Genomic DNA, 19,387 nt, shown 5'->3' with positions numbered 1-19,387 from the left:
ATCTTACGACCGGGTATCGGGCAAGATCTCGCACATGTCATGCCATTGGACTTGGAGAACTGAAATGGACGATATTGGTCCTCGCCAACACACCGCAATGGCGATAATGAAACTCTCCTAGTTCGGGCGCTAGGCATTCCTTGTGGCCCTACCGCCCATCCCATTATCTTTCTCAGCAGGGGATCTGCGCGCATGCGGAACCTGTACCCGGAGCGTGCGGGCTTCTGTGCCAGCCAGTTGAGATGCATTTCCCACCACGAGCTAGGAAAGGCGTCGTGCAAGGTTCAGTTCCAAGAAGGTTTACCACTGAATGTGCTCCATGGCTGAGCTGGAACTGAACCATATCTCTTCGACAGGCTAGGCCCGCCCTTCAAGGTTCAAGAGCATCACTCTTACCAGCCAGGGATTCTCATACACTCACTCCTCTTTTCCTTCCCCCCCTTGACGTCCTTCCTCCTCACACTCGTTCAAAGTCATCGTTAGAGTTTTTTATCCTTAACATAGACCATTCCTCCCACTTATACCTGCCTGATCCGCAACGATGTACAACCACCGTCAGGAGACGGCCAACAGTTCGGCGGCCGTGACGCCCGTACGGGCAGGCACGCCGGACAGCGACACGATCACGCCTGTTGCGCGCATAAACCCATTCGCGACCCCATATGGCTCAATGCCAGCTTCGAGAACCGGCTCGACAACCGGTTTACAGCTCCCAGAACAGCGATATTTTCATTCCAGGCGGATGAAGAAGGGTACCGTGGAGAGGCCATGGATGGACAGAAAAGACCCGAAAGAGAAATGGGTCACAATCATTCCGCTACTTGGTATTTTCTTCGGCCTGGCGATCACCGGTGTGCTCATCTGGGACGGCCTGCGCACCGTGGTCAATCACGTCTACTGCCCGGTCCTTGATGAGGACTTCTCTGGAGGCCTCAACAGCGCAGTATGGACGAAGGAAGCTGAGGTCGGCGGGTTTGGGTAAGACTTCTGATGCGCCGTTAATCGAAATCCCGGCTTACCCAGTCCTTGTAGCAACGGCCAATTCGAGATGACTACCACTAACGACGAGAACGTCTTCGTGCGAGACGGCCAGCTCTACATCAAGCCGACCGTCCAGGATCCTGCTCTGATCGAGTCAAACAACGTCATCGATCTTCTCGCCGATGGCTCCTGCAGCTCAACTCTGTGGTCCAATTGCATTACTGGAACAAACGTCACCAACGGCACCATCGTAAACCCGGTTAAATCGGGACGCATCAACACCAAAGCGGGTGCTACCCTCCAGTATGGTCGTGTCGAGGTTACGGCCAAACTTCCCGCTGGAGACTGGATGTGGCCTGCCATTTGGATGTTGCCAGTTGACAGCAAGTACGGTCCCTGGCCGCGCTCCGGCGAGATTGATATCATGGAATCTCGCGGCAACAATTACACCTACCAACAAGGCGGAAACAACATTGTCAGCAGCGCCCTGCACTGGGGCCCCAACTCTGCGAACGACGCTTGGTGGCGCAACAACGTGAAGCGCAAGGCTCTGCACACCACCTACTCCGCAGGCTTTCACACCTTCGGTCTGGAGTGGTCTGAAAAGTACATCTTCACGTATATCGACACCCGTCTGCTTCAGGTCATGTACACGCAGTTCGACAAGCCTCTCTGGAAGCTAGGCCAGTTCCCTCTCTCCGACAGCAACGGCACTCGTCTCCAAGATCCCTGGAGTTTCACCGGCAGAGATAACACACCCTTCGATCAGGAGTTCTACCTCATCCTCAATGTCGGGGTTGGCGGCACCAACGGCTGGTTCAAGGACGGCGAATCCAACAAGCCTTGGGTCGACAGCAGCAAGACCGCAAGGAAGGACTTTTGGGAGGCTCGCGAGCAGTGGGAGCCGACGTGGGAGAAGGACGGCCAGATGATTGTCAAGTCTGTCAAGATTTGGCAGCAGCAAGGCTACAAGGGCTGTTAGGCGTTGCGCCGCGCTTTTTTTCATTCTTGAGTTCTGCATTGGTTTGCGGGTCTCTCTGTACACTTGTCACTGTGCATGTTACTAGGGCCACATGGAATGGTGTTAATGCGGAAGCGGACATGTGTGTTCGAACTTGATAGGGATTTTGGAATATAGACTTCGATGGAGCACAGCAGATAACGAATCACTTAATTCTATTGATCTCATCCCCACATATGTGATCCCACCTGTTTACCTTCCACTGAGGAAGGAAACTCCAACTGCCAGTAGACGTATGTGGCATTCCATTAATTCATTAATTCAACAGTCACGTGTCTCACATAGCCATCTCCATACCCGCAGAGCCTTCTTCACCGCGTCATGCTTTTGGCGCATCAGGGACCCTTCGAGCCTTAACGCCCCCAATACACAGAGCGAGCTGCAACGACGCCTCAGCGTCTCTCTATGAGTAGAGCCAACGCCTCACTAATTAGAGCGGCCGCCAGGCGCAGCTAGAAATCCTTTTCTTCGCCGTTGACAGCGCGGCGTGAAGCTCCAGCGCGTGCCATGGCGGGTTGAGCTCAATATCACAACAAGTGTGCTGGGTGGAAATTTGACCCGTCGTGAGATGAAAAGCGGTCCGCCACGGCTTCATCGCTCGCTTCCAAGCTTGGGTGGAGATACGCTACGCGCCTTGCAGCGACTCGCGCTTTGAGTAAGTCGCAGAGGCACACGGAGGTTGGGTCGGCTTCGGTGCAGCACGGGAGGGAGTCGATCATGATCGCCGTGAGCACAAGAATAGCACCGCCACGGAGCTTCTTGCACAGATTGCTACAAGCATCGCGCTTCAACTAGGAAGCTGCATCGCTGGGCGAGCGATTTTACGAGAAGACGTCCCATCACCGCTAGAATTCGTGATATTATCTACGCACAGGGGTCAGGAGGAGCCTGCGCCAGGATGGGCTGGCCAACCGTTGACTTGCCGCTTTGAAGCCCACGATGGACGGCTTGTCGGCTCAGGAACAGAGACAGGGGTCCGCATGAGCCCCCTGATCCCGGTCCTCAAAGAGTCTGGCCGCCAGCGCACGCGCAGATGCACGCTGACGACGGGGGATCAACGCCAGCGACGTCGCGATACGAGAGCTTGATAGCACGGCTTCCAGACGGCGCGGCGGAAGCTGCTCCAACAACACGGGCCGGCCTGCAATAGCAGCTGCAGCGGGTCCCCAGCAGATACACATTCTTATCGCTTCTGCAGTAGAGTTGATAGTATCTTTCCAAGATAGGAGGCATGCTGGGACTGCTTGTATTATTCCACGAGACAGTCTGACACTTCTGAGTCAGGGAGCCGCAGGCACTGGGCACTGATCGCGCGAGAACTTGGCATCGGCTGCTTCTCTACGATTTTCGTTGACTCTCGTCGGCGCCACGGGAGATGCGCAGCTAGAGCCGCTGGCCTGTCTCGCCATGTGCTAGCGAAGAGGAGCCTGATGTCAGCCCAGCCCACTTTAATTAATTGACCTCCGCTCACAAAGGGGCGACTCCTCGGCAGTCACGACTTGCACAGGGGCATCGTGCCAATGGCCTTGCGGCATGTGTAAGGATTTTGACAGTTCCTCCACGTTGATCTCGTCGCACGTTTCGCTGATCAAGCAAGCATGGAGCGGCGATCATGTCAATCAAATGCGCGGCGAAGGGATTCAGGAATAGAAACATTACAGAGGCGGGCTTCTGGTTGGTTCACTACCGGGAGATAAGCTTTGTGGACGACACCTCACAGCGGATGCAAGATGAGCAGGTACAGTTGGGGCGTCCAAGGCGGCAGAAGGCACTCATGGCGTTGCCGCACTTTATCGGTGCGCCCTGTACCTGCAGCCAGACAAGCCATGCCTAATGAGGACCGGTGAAACGGGGATTCCACCAGCGGCCAGCTAACCTTGCCGCCCATGGTTGATGGAACCTCACGCCATACGCAATGGCAGCCTCTCCGGTGTCTCTGATGCCTCGAATCTGCTCCAAGCAATGACAATGGCCGGCTCAAGAGCGCCGTGTGAATCAACTTTGAGCTCGCCCCGGCCAGCACAGAGCCGCTTTGCTATTCCAGGGTTGCATGGGATGCACGCGCCTCTCTATCCTTGATCACTAGCGATGGCCCTGCATCAAATCTCGCTCGGCCCTTGTAACTTCGATGGGGTATCTGAGTGACAAGGCCTTACCGAATTCCCCCCAACTAGCTCACCATGGCATCGCGTTTCTTTTGGAGGAGCTAGATAGAGCCACCGCAAAAATAGTCCAACGGGCTCATGCCGATAGCTAATCTCATCGAGCAGGCTCACGCCGGGCTCCCTTGATGCACTTAGCCAGTTGATGCCTTTTACATATCCCACCCGTCTGCACCCACCGCCGTTCCTTGTAGTACCGACAATTCCCCCACCCTCGCTCTTCTCTTTTCTTCAATTCCAATCTTCGAGGAGAACAGGCTTCGTGTTCTGTATCTTCCTGGTTGTGTCCCTCGTTTAGCCAGCAGTTTGCTCGCATTGTCATCCACTTTCCAGTACCTTGGTCCACTTGCTCTTATATTCTTCCATAGAATTTAGCTTACCAGGCTCAACTGAAGCAATCTCAACTGCTCGATCCCAACGTGAGTAACGTTGAACAACTTGGTGTGGAGACACGAGTAACAACCATCGCAGGCGTTTGCATTTTCGCTTGCAACGGCTCGAGCAGCGGAATAGAAGAGCACGCCGCTTAGGCATTCACATTCGCTTTCCAAGACTCCTCCACCCCTACCGGAGCGATGGGGTTCTTCAAGAAGGACAAGCCTTCAGAGAAGGAACAGCCTCGACAACAGATGGCTCAATTATCACCGACACTCAATGAAAAGGGCTTCCCGCAACAACCATCTTCACCTGGATATGGAACACCATTAGTACCCCCATCGCCTGGATTCTCTACACCACCAATGTCCGGACGAGCATCAGTTGCCGGCTCCGTACACAGCACTTTCCTCGACGACATCAAACATGAGGTTATGGTCAACTACCTCTTCCAGCAGCAATGCGGTGCCTTATGGGTCGGTGACGGCAGCGGGGAGATTGAGGGTGTACTGCTAAGAAAAAGCCGGGGAAACTACATGGCGTGCCCGCCTCAACTCGCCGAGTCTGCTTTCGCGCACTACTGTGCCCAGCTCAATGTCCAGGTAAGCCTCGCACAAGGTGCGACTGCTTCGTAGGTTGCTGACCCAAGAACAGGTCGCCATGACCGTGAACTCCCGAATCATCAAGACATTCCTCCAATGCGCTCCCGACGCCGTCGATGTACCGCTCATGAACGGTCTACGAGTACAAATCCTTCCCACGATTGACGATCTACCGAAGGCTAGGAAGCACCAGTTCGCCGCTTTCATCGCATCAGAGGCTCTCCTTATCGTGTGGGACGACGAAGCCATGAACATCATCAACCGCGCAAAGGCCATTGAGAACGAGCTGATGCAACTGGTGTGGAAGACCGGTGAAGTAGAGGAGGAGGACGAGGGCTCTAAGAAAGGACCTGCCGTCGTAGAATGCGAGATCGACGAGGAAAGCGGCGAGGTGAAGCCGGAAAAGCGACCGACGCACATCATGAACAGTGTGCTAGTCGGATTCACCTTGCTGATCATCACTGTCATGTTGGGCGCTGGTTTCCGACAGATCGCCATCGAGGTCATGGTCGACAAGGGCTACGCTCGTCTTGCGCTGCTCGTCCTCACGCCCATCCAGGTCTTCTTCACGCTTTTCTTCGCACAGGTAATCGTTGGCTGTATCGCACAATGCATCGGTCCCGTTCGCCAGATGACACAGAACTCGAGATATTACTCGGCACTTCTGCCTCGTCGCATTACAGGCAGAACACTACCGCACATTACCATTCAGTGCCCAGTCTACAAGGAGGGTCTCGCATCTGTCATTGCACCAACCGTTAAGTCCATCAAGCAGGCTATGTCTACCTACGAATTGCAGGGTGGTTCTGCGAACATGTTCATCAATGACGACGGTCTGCAAATCATCGGTGAGGAAGAGCGCCAGGCCAGAATCGAGTTTTATGCAGACCACAGCATTGGATGGACCGCACGTCCAAAGCACGGCGAGAATGGATTCACGCGCAGAGGCAAATTCAAGAAGGTCAGTTTAAGCTTTGCCTCGTGATCGGGACGCCCAGCACGCGGTGCGATGTCGGCGTGTCGATCCGAAGTCCCTTGCATGCAGATCGCTAACGCAGCCTTGCAGGCCTCTAACATGAACTTCGGCCTCATGATTTCCAACAATGTCGAAGAAAAGCTAGCTCAAATCCACCGCCCCGAGGATTGGTCTCAGAACGACGAGGCGCGCGAATATGAGCGCTGCCTCAAGGAAGTTCTCGAGGAGAACGGCCGCGCGTGGGCAGATGGCAACATCCGTGTCGGCGACTACATCATCCTTATTGACTCCGATACTCGTGTGCCGGCCGACTGCTTGCTTGATGCTGCCAGCGAAATGGAGCAGTCTCCGGAAGTCGGCATCATGCAGTTCTCGTCTGGTGTCATGCAGGTTGTCCACACGTATTTCGAGAACGGTATCACTTTCTTCACCAACTTGATCTACACGGCCATTCGATACACGGTCTCCAACGGTGACGTTGCTCCGTTTGTCGGCCACAACGCTATCCTCCGGTGGTCCGCCATCCAGCAGGTTTCTTTCTTCGACGAAGACGGCTACGAGAAGTTCTGGTCAGAATCTCACGTGTCCGAAGACTTCGACATGTCGCTTCGTCTGCAGTGCAATGGCTACATCATCCGTCTAGCCGCCTGGGCTGGCGAGGGCTTCAAGGAGGGTGTCTCGCTCACTGTCTACGACGAACTGGCGCGTTGGGAAAAGTACGCGTACGGCTGCAACGAGCTTCTGTTCCACCCAATGCGCCTCTGGCTCACCCGCGGACCATTCACCGAGCTCTTCCGCCGCTTCCTGTTCAGCAACATCCGATTCACCTCGAAGGTCACTATCGTTTCATATATCGGTACCTACTATGCCATAGGCGCTGCCTGGATACTAACGACCGCAAACTACTTCGCCATCGGCTGGTTCAACGGATATCTCGACAAGTACTACATCGACAGCTGGAAAGTGTGGTTCTCCATCGTCATCGTCTTCAACGGTCTCGGCAATGTGGCGCTCGCAATCATGAGATACCGCATCGGCGACCGCAGCTTCTTCGGCGCGCTGCTCGAGAACTTAAAGTGGATCCTCATGTTGGCCATCTTCCTGGGTGGTCTCTCTCTCCACGTCTCGCAAGCGCTATTGGCACACATGTTCGAGATCGACATGACCTGGGGCGCCACCTCCAAGGAAGCCGAATTCTCCAACTTCTTCATCGAAGTGCCCAAAGTGCTGAAGAGCTTTAAATACAGCATCGCATTTGCGCTGTTCGGCATCTTCGGCATGATTTTCCTTGCCGTCGCGCCCTGGGTGCCGCATGATTGGATGATCAAGGATTTCGTGGCTATCTTGCCCATGGCGACGGTCACGGTGAGCCATCTGTTGTTGCCAATAGCACTCAATCCCGCGTTGATGACCTTCTCGTGGTAAATGCATTTTTCGGCGGTTCACTCGGGGCGCTTTCCGGACGGTCTCTTCTTTTTCTGTTTATACGGCGACTCTAGATCTTTGGGACCAACCTCTCACCATTGTTTCTCGGCGTCCGCGGCATACATACCGATGGGACTTAGAACCATGAGCGGATTTATTATTTTCTTGAAATTGGGTCTTGGGAACACATCGGCGATACACAGCCGCCTTCTTTCGTTCTTTTTAAGAAGCAGCCACCCACTTAATCTAATCTGCCGCACAGGTGGGGGAGGGGAATCTGGCATGGAAACTTGTGATGATCATGTAATCTTCAATGTAAATAGTTGAGCATATACTCGGACGACAACGCTGAAGGGCGGAGAATACCGTCTTAATTCTGCAAATTTGTTTCTTGTTGTTCAGCAAATTGGATACCGTACCACTGCGGCCGGACGCCAGTTCTCCACGAAGCCAAAACTTTCATATGCCGTTTAAGCTTCACAGAGCTTTGCTGCCGTGCCGCATGGATTGCTGTGTCCAAAAAACTGTGCTTTTTACTGTCTGAATCTTGACCGCGACTCACCTCGATCGACAAAAAAAAAATAGAGACGTATCCAGGTCCATTGTCCATGTGTTGTGGTAACTCCTTCTCCGGACCACTCTTTGAATCCCGTCTCTTTCGCAATTTCTACAATCAATGTAGAGCAACAATTCGCATGTCCAGGCAACAGTGCTTTTGATACAATCTCAGCAGTGGGCCACGATTTTTTCAAATTCCTCCCGAAGCCTTGCCACAAGTATTTCCATTATATCATCATCCACAACACCTTCCTGCCACGAGAAACCCAGAGCCAATCTCTCATCCCTTCCAGTCACCGCACTAACCTTGATTGCTGCACTGCAAGCGCTAGCGCCCTGGCTGAACAGCAAACTTTCTATCCTATAGTCCCCCTGTCTCTCCAACGGGCCCAACTTCCCCACATTGGATAGCTCAAAAGCACTCAACCTCTGTCGCCCCAATTTCTCGCCAAACCATTGGTGCATATCTGGCACGTGCCGCAGAAAACTAACAGGCATGTCCGCGCCTCTGCTTTGCACAGCGTGGTCGATGGTCGATTTGGTCCTGCGAGCTTCGCTCCAGCTGAAGGGGCCCCTGCTGTATGTCTGCGCGAAAGAGCCAACGAAGCAGCCGATTGAGGATGGGATGATTGGGGACGGGAGCCAGCGTCGTAAGGAGACGGCACAGTCGGCGTTCAGCGTTGTGTACGTTGGCGGTAAGATGTGGAAGAGACTCGCTGCGAGAAGGCTGTGCAGCATCGCGGTGATGGAGGACTTTTCTTCCTTGGCAGTTCTTTGGAGGGCCTGAGTCGTGGCTGTGGAAAGAGAGAGGGAGGTGCACCGGGTTTTGACGGGAACGGTTTGCGGAGCTGCGGTCCAGGCCGAAGGCGAAGGGGCGCAGTAGCTTTGCTGACGGCGGAGGAATTCCTCAGAAACGGGGAGATCATGCAAATCTTCCAGTGGGGGTATGAGATCCATCGTGGGCGTGGAGACGATGTCAGTTGACCAAGCCTGTGTTGGGTGAGAAAGGGCATCCTCTAAGTCTTCGTGAAAGACGAGAGCACTCTGGGTATCGGCTATACTATGATGGGATATGAATGCAAGCGCGAATACCGAGGCGTCAGCAGGATCTTCAACCACACATAGCCTCCAAAATGGCAGCAGCGGTGTTTCATAGCCAAAAGGTCGATTGTGCTGCTCCTCAAGAAGTTTGTCCAGACAAAGGCCTGTTCCTTGGACTTCACAATAGTCGTGCTTCTTTATAAAGGTCACCGTCCTTTGTAGGGGGATATGGGGCAGTCGTATAAAGTGAGGAGATGTCGTATCGACATTGACTGGAATAGCTGAAAGTATTGGGCGTTTCGAGATGACAACTGCTAGAGCGCGAAAGAGCGCCGGCTTTAAAGGTTCGCTGCTTTGCCGCCGGTAACAGGCGGTAACGCCAACATTAAGGTAGATACCGAGATGGCTTCGTACTGCCGAGTATCGCTCAAGTCGCCCTGGGTGAATATTAGAGATAGATCAGAGGCTAGTGGGCACGACTGACCTAGGGGGCGGAGTTGCTCAAGGTCACTTCCATAGAATGTTCCTACCATGGCGATGAACTCACAAGATAAAACAGCGAAGCTAGGCTGAAAGTTGTAAGCTACTTGACACGAAATGTGTGACAACAGCCTATGGAGATCTTGATATATACATTTGCAACACGACTAGTAGCTTTGTAGTCCGGTTACGCCTGGCTGCGCACCCGGCCCGGTGCCCCTCCGGTTCATGTAAATCAGGTCGAGCGTGCTCGCATCTCTTACTCCAATGCATCCGCCATATCGCCAAGAGTATCAAATTTCCAGTCGTACACAGCGTTGTCCCGATTGCCCATTGAGGTCCCCGGCCTCACAATCCAGCTCGACTTTATGCCCATCTCCTTGGCCGGATGATGGTCATGGAATTGGCTCTGCGCCGTTTGCAGTATCTCTGACTTTTCCACCCCAAACTGCTCCTTTACCCTCTTGAGCATGAATTCGAAGTTGCGAAGGTCGGGCTTGTAAGAGCCCACGTCCTCAGCCGAGATTACCAAGTCAAACTTGAAGCCTTGGAGTGGCCCGGCGTTGGTTGCAGCAAACGACTTTCGGTCAACGTTCGAGAGGACGACCAGCTTGTAGTGCTTTGATAGTCGGCCCAGTGCGTCCACTGTGTCTGGGAAAGCGGGCCATTCGCCAATCGATTGTCCAAACTTTTCAGAATCCTCGGCTGTTGGCGGAGCGAGTCCAAGCTTGGCGGTTATCTGAGGGTGGATCGTGGCGAGGAGTTCGGCATAAGTGAGGTCTGGAGTCTTGCTTTGTTGCGTGACTTCAAGCTCATGGTAAACGTCTAACAGCTGCTGGCGCGAGAAATCAGTGCGGTTGTTGGCGTCGAGGGTGGGCTGCAATGCAGCCAGGATGCCTGATTCCCAATCGACAAGCGTGCCATAGACGTCGAAAGACAAGAGACGGTAGTCCGTCAACTTAGACATGATGTGATATTGTGAAGTTGGACGTATGAGATATGAATGATGATGCTTTAACTATGCGGTCTTAGTGCGTTGTAGTGGAAAGAATCACTTGCTGTCTGGAAGGCATGCACCAAGATGAACTGAACTAGCTGCAGGTTCTTATACTGTAGTTTTATCTGAAATACCGGAGGAGTCCCATCGATCAAGAGGAAAGAAACTGATTCTTGCCCCGGGTGCCACTTGAGGATGAGACGAGACCGGGTACTTGCACCCGGTTGCAATGCACCCGGTCACGTGCCCCCTCTCATAATCGTCTTTACCCACACATGACAACAGATGCGGCTTCGATCCTATCGCGAACCATGACGAAGTAAAAATTTGAAGTACATCATCATATAGATTACCTATCAAGCTTCATTGGGGCCGTTTGTTCATTGCAAGGCGTTGTTATACGTGGCTTCTTTTAGCAGTGGAAGACCATACGATGGAGAGGGTGTTAGGGTGTTTACGGAGGAAGAGGCCGCTTGACGGCACGCAGCCACAAAGCTTCTCAATACAGTATCTAGGTGCTTACTAAGGGCGACCGACTCATTAAATATAGCTTCAGCAAATGGAAGGTTCAGATGTGAATCATACAAACTGTGTGTTAGTTCTTCTTGATGGTATTGGGGGGTGGTCAAGCGGCCGCCGCTTCTTCAATGAATGCACCCTCCTTCGTGGTTGAAGCCAAGTATGGAATGATGTGTACTGTATAAGCCACTTCTGTCACTCTGCATGCTTTTGTTTGAGAACAGCGTTGTGATCAAAGCAAGCCGTACTCGAACAACTGGTCCAAGCCGGGTACCGAAGCAAGTTCACCCAACTCGAAGGGGTTGCAACCAGAGTCACCATACCATTCGGTGCCCTCGAGCAGTGACGATTGAGAGAAGTCCGGAACGTCAAGATTGTGACTGGCTGGCGCCAAGTTGCCAGCATGGCCCAAAGCGCTCGCCTGTTCCCTTTCTCCCGGTTCACTCTGTTGAAGCACGGCCCAGTCCTTGAATTGCGTGTAGGCAGATCTACGTGTGCTCTCAGAAGCTTCCTTGTGGCCACGGGGATCGAGTCGGTGTAAAGCCCTCTCCAAGACCTCAACCGCCAGCTTTTCGGAGTTTGCGGAATAGATGCCGACTGACAACTGCTTGATAAGTTTGATCCCTTTGTTGCAGACGCTTTGGAGGCGAAGGTCATTCGCAGGTCCCACAGGTCCCGCAGATATACGCTGCGCCAGGACTGCTAGAATTGCAGCGCAGCATGAAGTGAACTCGGTATAAGATGCTCTTGCGAGACCCACCTCATCATGCAGAACTTGACACAGATCGATCACAGCCTCCGCGCTTTGGACGCACTCTGCGACAAGTACGTTCCGCGTTTCAACCCAGTCTGCGAGGTACTGTTCGATTGGGGTGTCAGGACTGCTAGCTCTTGTTCTGTTGAATATGAAGGACCGTCCAATAAAGATGTGTATTAGATGATAAGTCAAGACCAGGTGGACATTGAATCGGAAAAGTGGTTTGTCAGGGGTCAAGTCTCTGCAAAAGGTTGCATCTGGTAGTGACTGCCAATACTGCTGCAATTCTCGTTTTGACTGCAGAATAGAGCCGAATACAGTGGATCTGAGCTTCCTGGGAGCTTTCTTTAACGATAACCTATAGAGGCGTCAGCCAAGTCCCGTAAGCTCATTCTGGAGTGGTTGGAGAAAGCATACAGCTTGTCTCTAGCATCCTCCAGAGCATCCGTCAACTTGATCATCGCCAACACATTCGGTAAGGTGTCAATTCGAGTTGTTGGTCGCAACTCGGGAAAGTCTGTTGGCAGATCTGAGTCCACTTCTGATCGTGCTACTGACACCGGCCGGCCGTGTAAGACACTAATGCGTCTACACCACGTCAGCACGTGGTAGTTGGAAGGCAAATCATGCCACGGACCTTTCCAGCGTGAATGCAGTCCACCAAATCCTATTGCGTAGCTCAATCTGCCGAGGTTCTAGGTACTTGTGATACCTGCGGTGCATGCCATTCTGAGTTGCTATTCTGATGGCAATCCCAAGATACGTACAGGATAACCCGGCTGCGTCAATAGGCAGAGCATATACACCAAGCAGGAGGAAAGCTTGGACACTGTCGATGGAGGCAGCTGCAATGACATCCGGGATGAGCCTGGAGGCCGAGTGATAAAAGGTAAGCACAACAGCGTCGTCAGCTGAGTGTGCATCTTCTTGTCCGGTGCTGAGCTCTACCGAGTGATGTTCGTGGGGCCTTGAGCTCAAATGTGCGAACTGCGTACCGACCGCAAACATCATCAGAACCGTGCAGATCCAGGGCGCATCATGGGTCCCCAGAACAGGAGTCAGCGTATAGAAATCCTGGAGCTTCTGGCGGAGTGAACACTCGTCCACATATGAATAATTCGTCTGGGCATAATCGAAGAAAACGTCGAAGAGAAAATACGCAATTCCTGCCGGCGGGAACGAAGCGGTGGCATCGACAATCATGAAGGGTGGAGAGCGGAGATGTGTTGCCCTAAGAGGATCTCCCTTCGCAGTGCCTCTGGCTTGATGCTGATGAACGATTGTAAGAAAATTGATATTTTAGCGAATGCGGGCTCGGTACCTCTGGAAAGGTAGTGTGGAGACGACTGCCAACTTTCTGCTGGACGCGACTTGAGAAATTGGAGTGTGATAACACTCCAGAATATATTTCGTTCGGTCAGAGATGAGAAAAAGAACGGCCGTGGTGTCCGCCTCTGGTCAGTGGCAAACGTACATGTGGTAGTAGGGGAGACAGCACTGATGATAAACTCTTCATCTTCACTGATCGCTTCCGCAGAGTCATTCGAATGCGCATCGTGGATAGGTATTTGATCAGTGGAGCACCCATGATGAAGACCAGCAGCAACCTGCTCAAGTCGTAACTTATCAAAGGTCGTGGTCCCCGTGAAATGTGTGATGATTTGCTCCATAATCCTTATCGTCTCCACGTCAAAGAAGCCGTCGAGACCACTTGAGGTTGTCAATGAACACATGTTGTGGTTTGTGAGACCATCTGGGTTCATTCCATACCTGCCCTTTGGGCGAGTCCCAGGCGACTTGGATATATCATTGAATTCGCAGGAACGACCCAACCGAGTGCATCTACTACAGGGCTGACCTCCCTGCCGGTGGCATTTCTCCTTCATTTTGCGGCACGCCTCGCAGCTGGACAGAGCTTTAGCGGTCTCAACAGAAGCAGCGCCTTTTCAACTCACGCTCTTGCAACTCTTTCTCTGCTCTCTTCGGGAACCCTCGGCCTCTTGCGTCGACCTTTCGCAGCAGAAGCGCTATGATCCATGGCCACGTTGGTCCCACTGACTTGCCTGTCCATCGCTCTAATTGGCTTCAGTCGCGTACAAAAATTGCACGTCGCCCTAGCACAGCAGTGAGAACACGATGCCCCGTATGTGTACTCGTACTTGAAAGTAAGCCTTGCGGATGTCAGTAGAATATTTGATGCCTGAGGTGTTGATTCAAGAGATCACGCCGTCAACGACGTCAGCGTGTGACCCCTCCATGAACCCCCCATCCTCCAATATGGCCACCACAACCGCAAACCAGCCTTCCTTTCACGAACGCATCCAAGATTACTACGCTCAGAAAGACAAACACTACGACCCCATCATCAACGCATTCAAAGACGCAAACACAGAAGCAGACTCAAACGAAGCTACCGTCCCGATCCGCAGCAAAGACAATATGCCTGTCCACCCCAGCGAGGAAGTTGCCGAAGGCAGTCAGTGCCCCTTCAGCCTTTCTAGCCACATCCCTCTATCCAATCCTCTACGCTATTCTGCTGCACTACCAAAGTCTGCTCATAAGCTGACGCGCGCTGCCCCAGATCTAACCGATCAAGTCGCAAAGGAGTCCTCCGACTCGACCGCCAGCACGCACGAGCTGCACCAGGAAGACACGGGCGCGACATCTGGCGGAAAGGCCAGCGCCATGGACCACAAGGCCAATCCCGTATGTGATCCTCTTCAGCTTCTTCTTCCTTCCTCCCTTTCCCCTTCCTACGCCTATCCTGTCTCCTCGATACTTCCTGCACCGCCCCGCCCTCTCCGTTAAGAACGTAGGCTCAGACGCTCCAGAGCTCGGCCGCGGCAGCCATGACGGAGATGGTGCAGGACAAAGCGAAGGAGCTGGTCGATGAGACGGGAATGGCGAGGGCAAAACAGGGCTGATGCTGACGGTGCACGTGATGCAGGGTCCAGTGATCGCGGAGAATTTGGGGGAGCCTGAGAGTAAGGAGGCGTTGAAGGATCGGGCTAAGGCGCTGAACAAGGAAGACGATGCCTAGAGGAGTGCGAGAGAGCCGAATCAGTGGAAGATGGGACGTTTCCTATGTTGGTAATTTGCATTGGACGGATGGATGGATGGCATATGGATGGGCGAAAGACTGCTAGTACCTAGAAAATGGCACTTGCCAATGATCTCAGATACAACGGGACCGCCACGGGAACCTAACTCCTGTATAGCGGTGATCGCAGCACTACACTCCCGGTCGTCAATTGTGCCTGAACACCTCCTATCCACCCACATCAGCCCTCATGGCGGTATCTCCTCCCCCTTCCAATCCCAACACCTGCCCCTCTCCCCTACGCCCAGCACCCTCCTCAACCTCCTCTCCTCCCGCTGCGCCTCCCCCTTCGCACCCCCCAGCAACTCAACCAATCTCTCCGCCACCCACTCCGCCTCAAATAACTTCTCCTCCCTCACATTCCCCCAAAACTCTCTACTCAACTCCGTCTTTACCGTCCCCGGATGCAGCGCAACCGCCATCGCCGCGTCTCCAGCCGTAGACCTCAGGAAATTATCAAACGTCTTCGTGATCTGGTTCACCGCCGCTTTCGATGCGCGGTACGAGTACCAGCCCCCGAGGGTGTTGTCCGTTATACTGCCTACACGCGCGGACATGAGGCCCATGATTGCTTGTTTCGGCAGGCCTTTCATCGCGTCGTCCTCCTCGGCAAAGGAGGCGTTCTTCTTGGGCAGGAAGGGCGAGAAGTGCTTCAGCATTAGCAGCGGGCCGAGCGCATTGGTTTGGAACGTGAGGAGTGCGGAGGAGGCGTCGATTTGGCGGGGGGACTTCTCGGGGAAGAGGAGGCCGGGGATTATGTAGGCGAGGTGGAGATGGTGCGCGCCATCGCCCTTGGTAGGGAACTTGGAGGCGCAGTGGGAGGCTGCGGACTCGATGGTGGTCTCGTCTGTTAGAGAGCGGTGTGGTCAGTATTCGTGACTATCTTCGGTTGCTGTAGAGCTCGCAGGGCTGGTGGAAGATTGGTAAAAGGTGGGGGAAGTGATACCAAGCATGTCAACCTTGAGCACATCGAGGCGACTCTCGTCGACTTTCAGTCCATTTAGGATCTCTCCTTTGGTTCTGTCAAGCTCCTTTCTCGCTGTTGCGACAACGGGGACATTGGTCGTTTGGAGGATGCGCCGCGCTAGCTGCAGCCCGATGCCGCGCGATGCGGGTGAGACGAGGGCCCATGGTCGCGACGTAGCTGGCATGGCAGGGAGGGGAGCTTCTGGTAAGCTCCGGACCGCTTTGGAGACATTGTGGAGGTGGAATGGGTGGAGAGAGCTGTGGGAAGGGCAACGGGCTGATGATGATGCTGAGACGCAGGGCGGAGGATCGGCGGCGCTGCGGGAGCGATCTCAGGAACAGCCTGACGGAGGAACCTCCACAAACTGACAATGATTCAACTTCGACACTCCATGCCATCAAGCTTGAAAGACCTGCCATGTGTCTGTGTGAGACATGTATGTCTTTCGATCGCCATTCGTCCGGAAGGACGCCAGAACCGACAATGAGCATGTTGGTTCCGCAAACTGACCAGACGTACTAATTTCCACCGGACGTCACAGTCGAAGCCTAACAACGCCTTCCGTCAGTTGAAGATGATAATATCTTTAGAGACTCAAGCTGTAGGACTCGGACTCAGATTCGAGGCTCCTGCTCGGATCATGAAAGGAACCATAACCAAAGCGCACTATGCCATCAGCAGACAAATTCACCATCGAATCGAGCCACTGCCCCTTATCTTCGTAGCCTAGTTTTGAATTCTGCACTGGTATAAGGTTATCACCTTGCCGAGATAGCAAAAGTATATCATGCTGCCGTGAAGATAAGACCGTTTGCTCTCCGGCAACATCAAACCCGGGCAACACTTTCTCGGATATTGCTGGGCTTGGTGTGTGGCAGCCGGCTGTGGACATCATCTTGCCTAGGTCCGTTGTGAGATGGTGCTTCTCCCTCCATTGTCTCCACTTTCATCGTAGAGGCTTGTGTCAATGTCTCAGATGCCTTTCAAGGGTTCTTGTCTCAAATCTCCTCTGTTGTCTCGCTCTTCCTCTTTCGTTCATATATGGTCGCTTCGCCTGTTACAGAGGCGCGCGCTGCCAGGCTACTGTCAACAATCTCAACCTATACACTGCGTCATCCACATTCTTATAATCTAGAGGACAACATCCTCCCTTAACCAAGGAGCCCCCAGGCTATGCTCAGCGTGAGTAGCATTAGCTTGTGTCGACCGAATGCGTTGAGACAGTCCATGACTCCAAGCTTGGCGCCGTCTAAACCCGACACACGAACGTCCGTGTCGTCAAGCGTTCGCTAAAACTTCATATGTCCAATAAATTTTTCTCTATTGCCGTCGAGCCAGCATTGTAATCCGACTGTTACATTGGTCCAACGCTAACAACCATCTCGGACAAAGGCGTTCTATGGGACTCCACATTGCGCGGCAGCACCGGACTTCCATTGTTCTGTCCAGGATATCGCGCGAACGCTTGCAACGGCATTGTTCTTCTCACAATGCCATTGTAGCGTTGTGACCAAATAGTGAACAGTATGGCAGGCAAGGGGTGAAAGTGTCCCAGAAGGGGTATTAAATCGCAGTGGATTGCCCTCTGGATTTGATCTTCATCCAACTTCTGTTACATCAGGGGACAGTTGAAACCTCCAAGAGTTTCTCAGGAACCTTCAACCTTCCTTCGGCGCACCAGGAAAGAAGTCCAAACTTGAGAACCCAATCACTTCCAACAACCACTACTCAATCTTTCATTGGTCCAACTCGGGAGCCGGCTCATTCAACCATGTTTCTTCAGAACAGCACAGTCCACAACTGTACCATGCCCTATCATGGGGCTATCTTCACGCGCCAGAGCGCTCCTGAACAAGTCCAGGGTGAAGGTATGTCCAAGTGGGCCATTGGCGGGATCGTCCTTGGGCTGATTGTCGCCATCGGAATGCTAGGATGGTTAATCGCCGTCCTATACAAATGTGTGACTGGAGACAAGGCGGCAAAGGAGAGTCGAGCCGACCATGCTCGGCGTCATGCACAAGCCACGAACAGTGGCCCGGAGGAGCATCAGGCCTCTAAACAGATTCGATCGGGTGGTACCCCCACCCCGCCATATTCGCTACCGCGTCGCCCAGAACCGGCAAGAACCAGGGGTGTTCGATTTGCGAGCCCTGCACAGCACATACCTAGTACGGATTCTGACCATCAGGGATTCGAAGGAATCGGGCTGAGCGCTCCAGCGCGCGCTCCGACATGCCAGTGCCACCACAATGCACCCCGGCCCCCACCGTCAGTCAGGGGGAGGGTCAGGGTGCGGCAGCCTCCTAGAGCTCTAGTCGGTGCAGCGGCAGCCTCGGGCATACCACTGGTGTTTTGAACGGTAAGTCAGCCTTTCCTAGGTGGTTCGTTTGAGTTTCCGGGTAATTCGCTTGGGTATTTTGGGTGGTTGATTGATTGATTAGACTGGGTGGTCATTTGGATAGGTCGAATGGTTGGTTCATGCTAGTAAGTACTCCCCTTAGACGCGCTTCTGGTAAGCTGCAGCCAAAACAAATCAAAATTGGGATTTACTCTCAACCCAAGTTTCGTTATTCCTTATATTTTGTGCTATGCACAATGATCCCCCTGGTATTGCAAAGGTCGTACCAATTACCATCTAGTATACTGATGCACACTATAGCTCGAAGTCCCAACCCCTAAACTCCTCTATCGCCGTCAAGGCAGTGTTGCGCTCTGACATTTGCATTATCCAACACCAACATCCGTTTCGGGCAAGGCGTTCTGCGGAACAGCACACCGCGTTGTAGCAGTGTAGTCTCGTTGTCTATTAATAGACACCGTCCGTACTGACAATAGCATTATCACCCTATGAGTTGCGTTTTCGAATGCTACGCAAATGATGAGATTGCGCTAGAAGGGTAAAATTGCGCCAGAAGGGTGAAAATGCACCAGAACAGGGGTCGAAGTATGGCAGGAAGGGGGCGAAAGTGCGCTAGGAGGGGTGTATAAAACGACATGTACTCCCCTCTGTACTGAGGCATCATTGCATCAACCAGCTTCCCTTGCGTTCGGGAAACACTTGAGATTTTTAAATTTCTTAGGAATCTTCAAACTTCTTCCAAAACACTCCAGATATCGGCGAAGCCGAAACCCGATCGACTTGAAAATCGATCTCCTCCGGACTTTACTACTCAACACTTATTCTCTCATATTTGAGTCCTGCGGACATGATCGTCCCAAATATCGCCACCTCCACTTCGACGATGATGCTTCATCACGGCAGCGTTTTCGTCCGACAGGCTACCCAGGAACAAGCCACTTCTGGACGTGGACTCTCAAAATGGGCGCTAGGAGGCATCGTCCTCGGAGTCATCGTCGCCATTGGCATGCTAGGCTGGGTAGGTGCAGTCGTCTGGAAATGCGCTACGGGAGACAGCGCGGCTAAGG

At 53.2% G+C, this 19,387-nt stretch overlaps 7 protein-coding genes across 7 annotated transcripts; 3 read left to right on the top strand and 4 right to left on the bottom strand.

Annotated features, from left to right (window-relative positions):
• Positions 1 to 541: 541 nt before the first annotated feature.
• On the top strand, positions 542 to 1,963 carry W97_08034 (uncharacterized protein; the record flags this gene model as incomplete). Its single annotated transcript, XM_007785903.1, has 2 exons — positions 542 to 978; positions 1,033 to 1,963. 2 exons carry the CDS (start codon positions 542 to 544, stop codon positions 1,961 to 1,963), a joined length of 1,368 nt encoding a protein of 455 aa, XP_007784093.1.
• A 2,776-nt stretch (positions 1,964 to 4,739) lies between these two features.
• On the top strand, positions 4,740 to 7,542 carry W97_08033 (uncharacterized protein; the record flags this gene model as incomplete). The annotated part of the gene is made up of 3 exons (XM_007785902.1): positions 4,740 to 5,141; positions 5,194 to 6,102; positions 6,208 to 7,542. 3 exons carry the CDS (start codon positions 4,740 to 4,742, stop codon positions 7,540 to 7,542), a joined length of 2,646 nt encoding a protein of 881 aa, XP_007784092.1.
• Positions 7,543 to 8,268: 726 nt separating this feature from the next.
• W97_08032 (uncharacterized protein) lies at positions 8,269 to 9,057 on the bottom strand (the record flags this gene model as incomplete). The annotated part of the gene is made up of 1 exon (XM_007785901.1): positions 8,269 to 9,057. One exon carries the CDS (start codon positions 9,055 to 9,057, stop codon positions 8,269 to 8,271), a length of 789 nt encoding a protein of 262 aa, XP_007784091.1.
• An 823-nt stretch (positions 9,058 to 9,880) lies between these two features.
• On the bottom strand, positions 9,881 to 10,588 carry W97_08031 (haloacid dehalogenase, type II; the record flags this gene model as incomplete). Its single annotated transcript, XM_007785900.1, has 1 exon — positions 9,881 to 10,588. One exon carries the CDS (start codon positions 10,586 to 10,588, stop codon positions 9,881 to 9,883), a length of 708 nt encoding a protein of 235 aa, XP_007784090.1.
• A 781-nt stretch (positions 10,589 to 11,369) lies between these two features.
• Positions 11,370 to 13,097, bottom strand: W97_08030 (uncharacterized protein; the record flags this gene model as incomplete). The annotated part of the gene is made up of 3 exons (XM_007785899.1): positions 11,370 to 12,252; positions 12,312 to 12,482; positions 12,532 to 13,097. 3 exons carry the CDS (start codon positions 13,095 to 13,097, stop codon positions 11,370 to 11,372), a joined length of 1,620 nt encoding a protein of 539 aa, XP_007784089.1.
• A 1,074-nt stretch (positions 13,098 to 14,171) lies between these two features.
• On the top strand, positions 14,172 to 14,934 carry W97_08029 (uncharacterized protein; the record flags this gene model as incomplete). The annotated part of the gene is made up of 4 exons (XM_007785898.1): positions 14,172 to 14,370; positions 14,476 to 14,600; positions 14,726 to 14,779; positions 14,842 to 14,934. 4 exons carry the CDS (start codon positions 14,172 to 14,174, stop codon positions 14,932 to 14,934), a joined length of 471 nt encoding a protein of 156 aa, XP_007784088.1.
• A 248-nt stretch (positions 14,935 to 15,182) lies between these two features.
• W97_08028 (uncharacterized protein) lies at positions 15,183 to 16,145 on the bottom strand (the record flags this gene model as incomplete). Its single annotated transcript, XM_007785897.1, has 3 exons — positions 15,183 to 15,258; positions 15,301 to 15,841; positions 15,941 to 16,145. 3 exons carry the CDS (start codon positions 16,143 to 16,145, stop codon positions 15,183 to 15,185), a joined length of 822 nt encoding a protein of 273 aa, XP_007784087.1.
• Between the last annotated feature and the right edge of the window lie 3,242 nt (positions 16,146 to 19,387).

This window comes from Coniosporium apollinis, assembly GCF_000281105.1.
Source record: "Coniosporium apollinis CBS 100218 chromosome Unknown supercont1.48, whole genome shotgun sequence".
NCBI lineage: Eukaryota > Fungi > Ascomycota > Dothideomycetes > Coniosporium > Coniosporium apollinis.
Note: the sequence above shows the minus strand (reverse complement) of the source record. Positions and strands in the feature narration are given on the sequence as shown.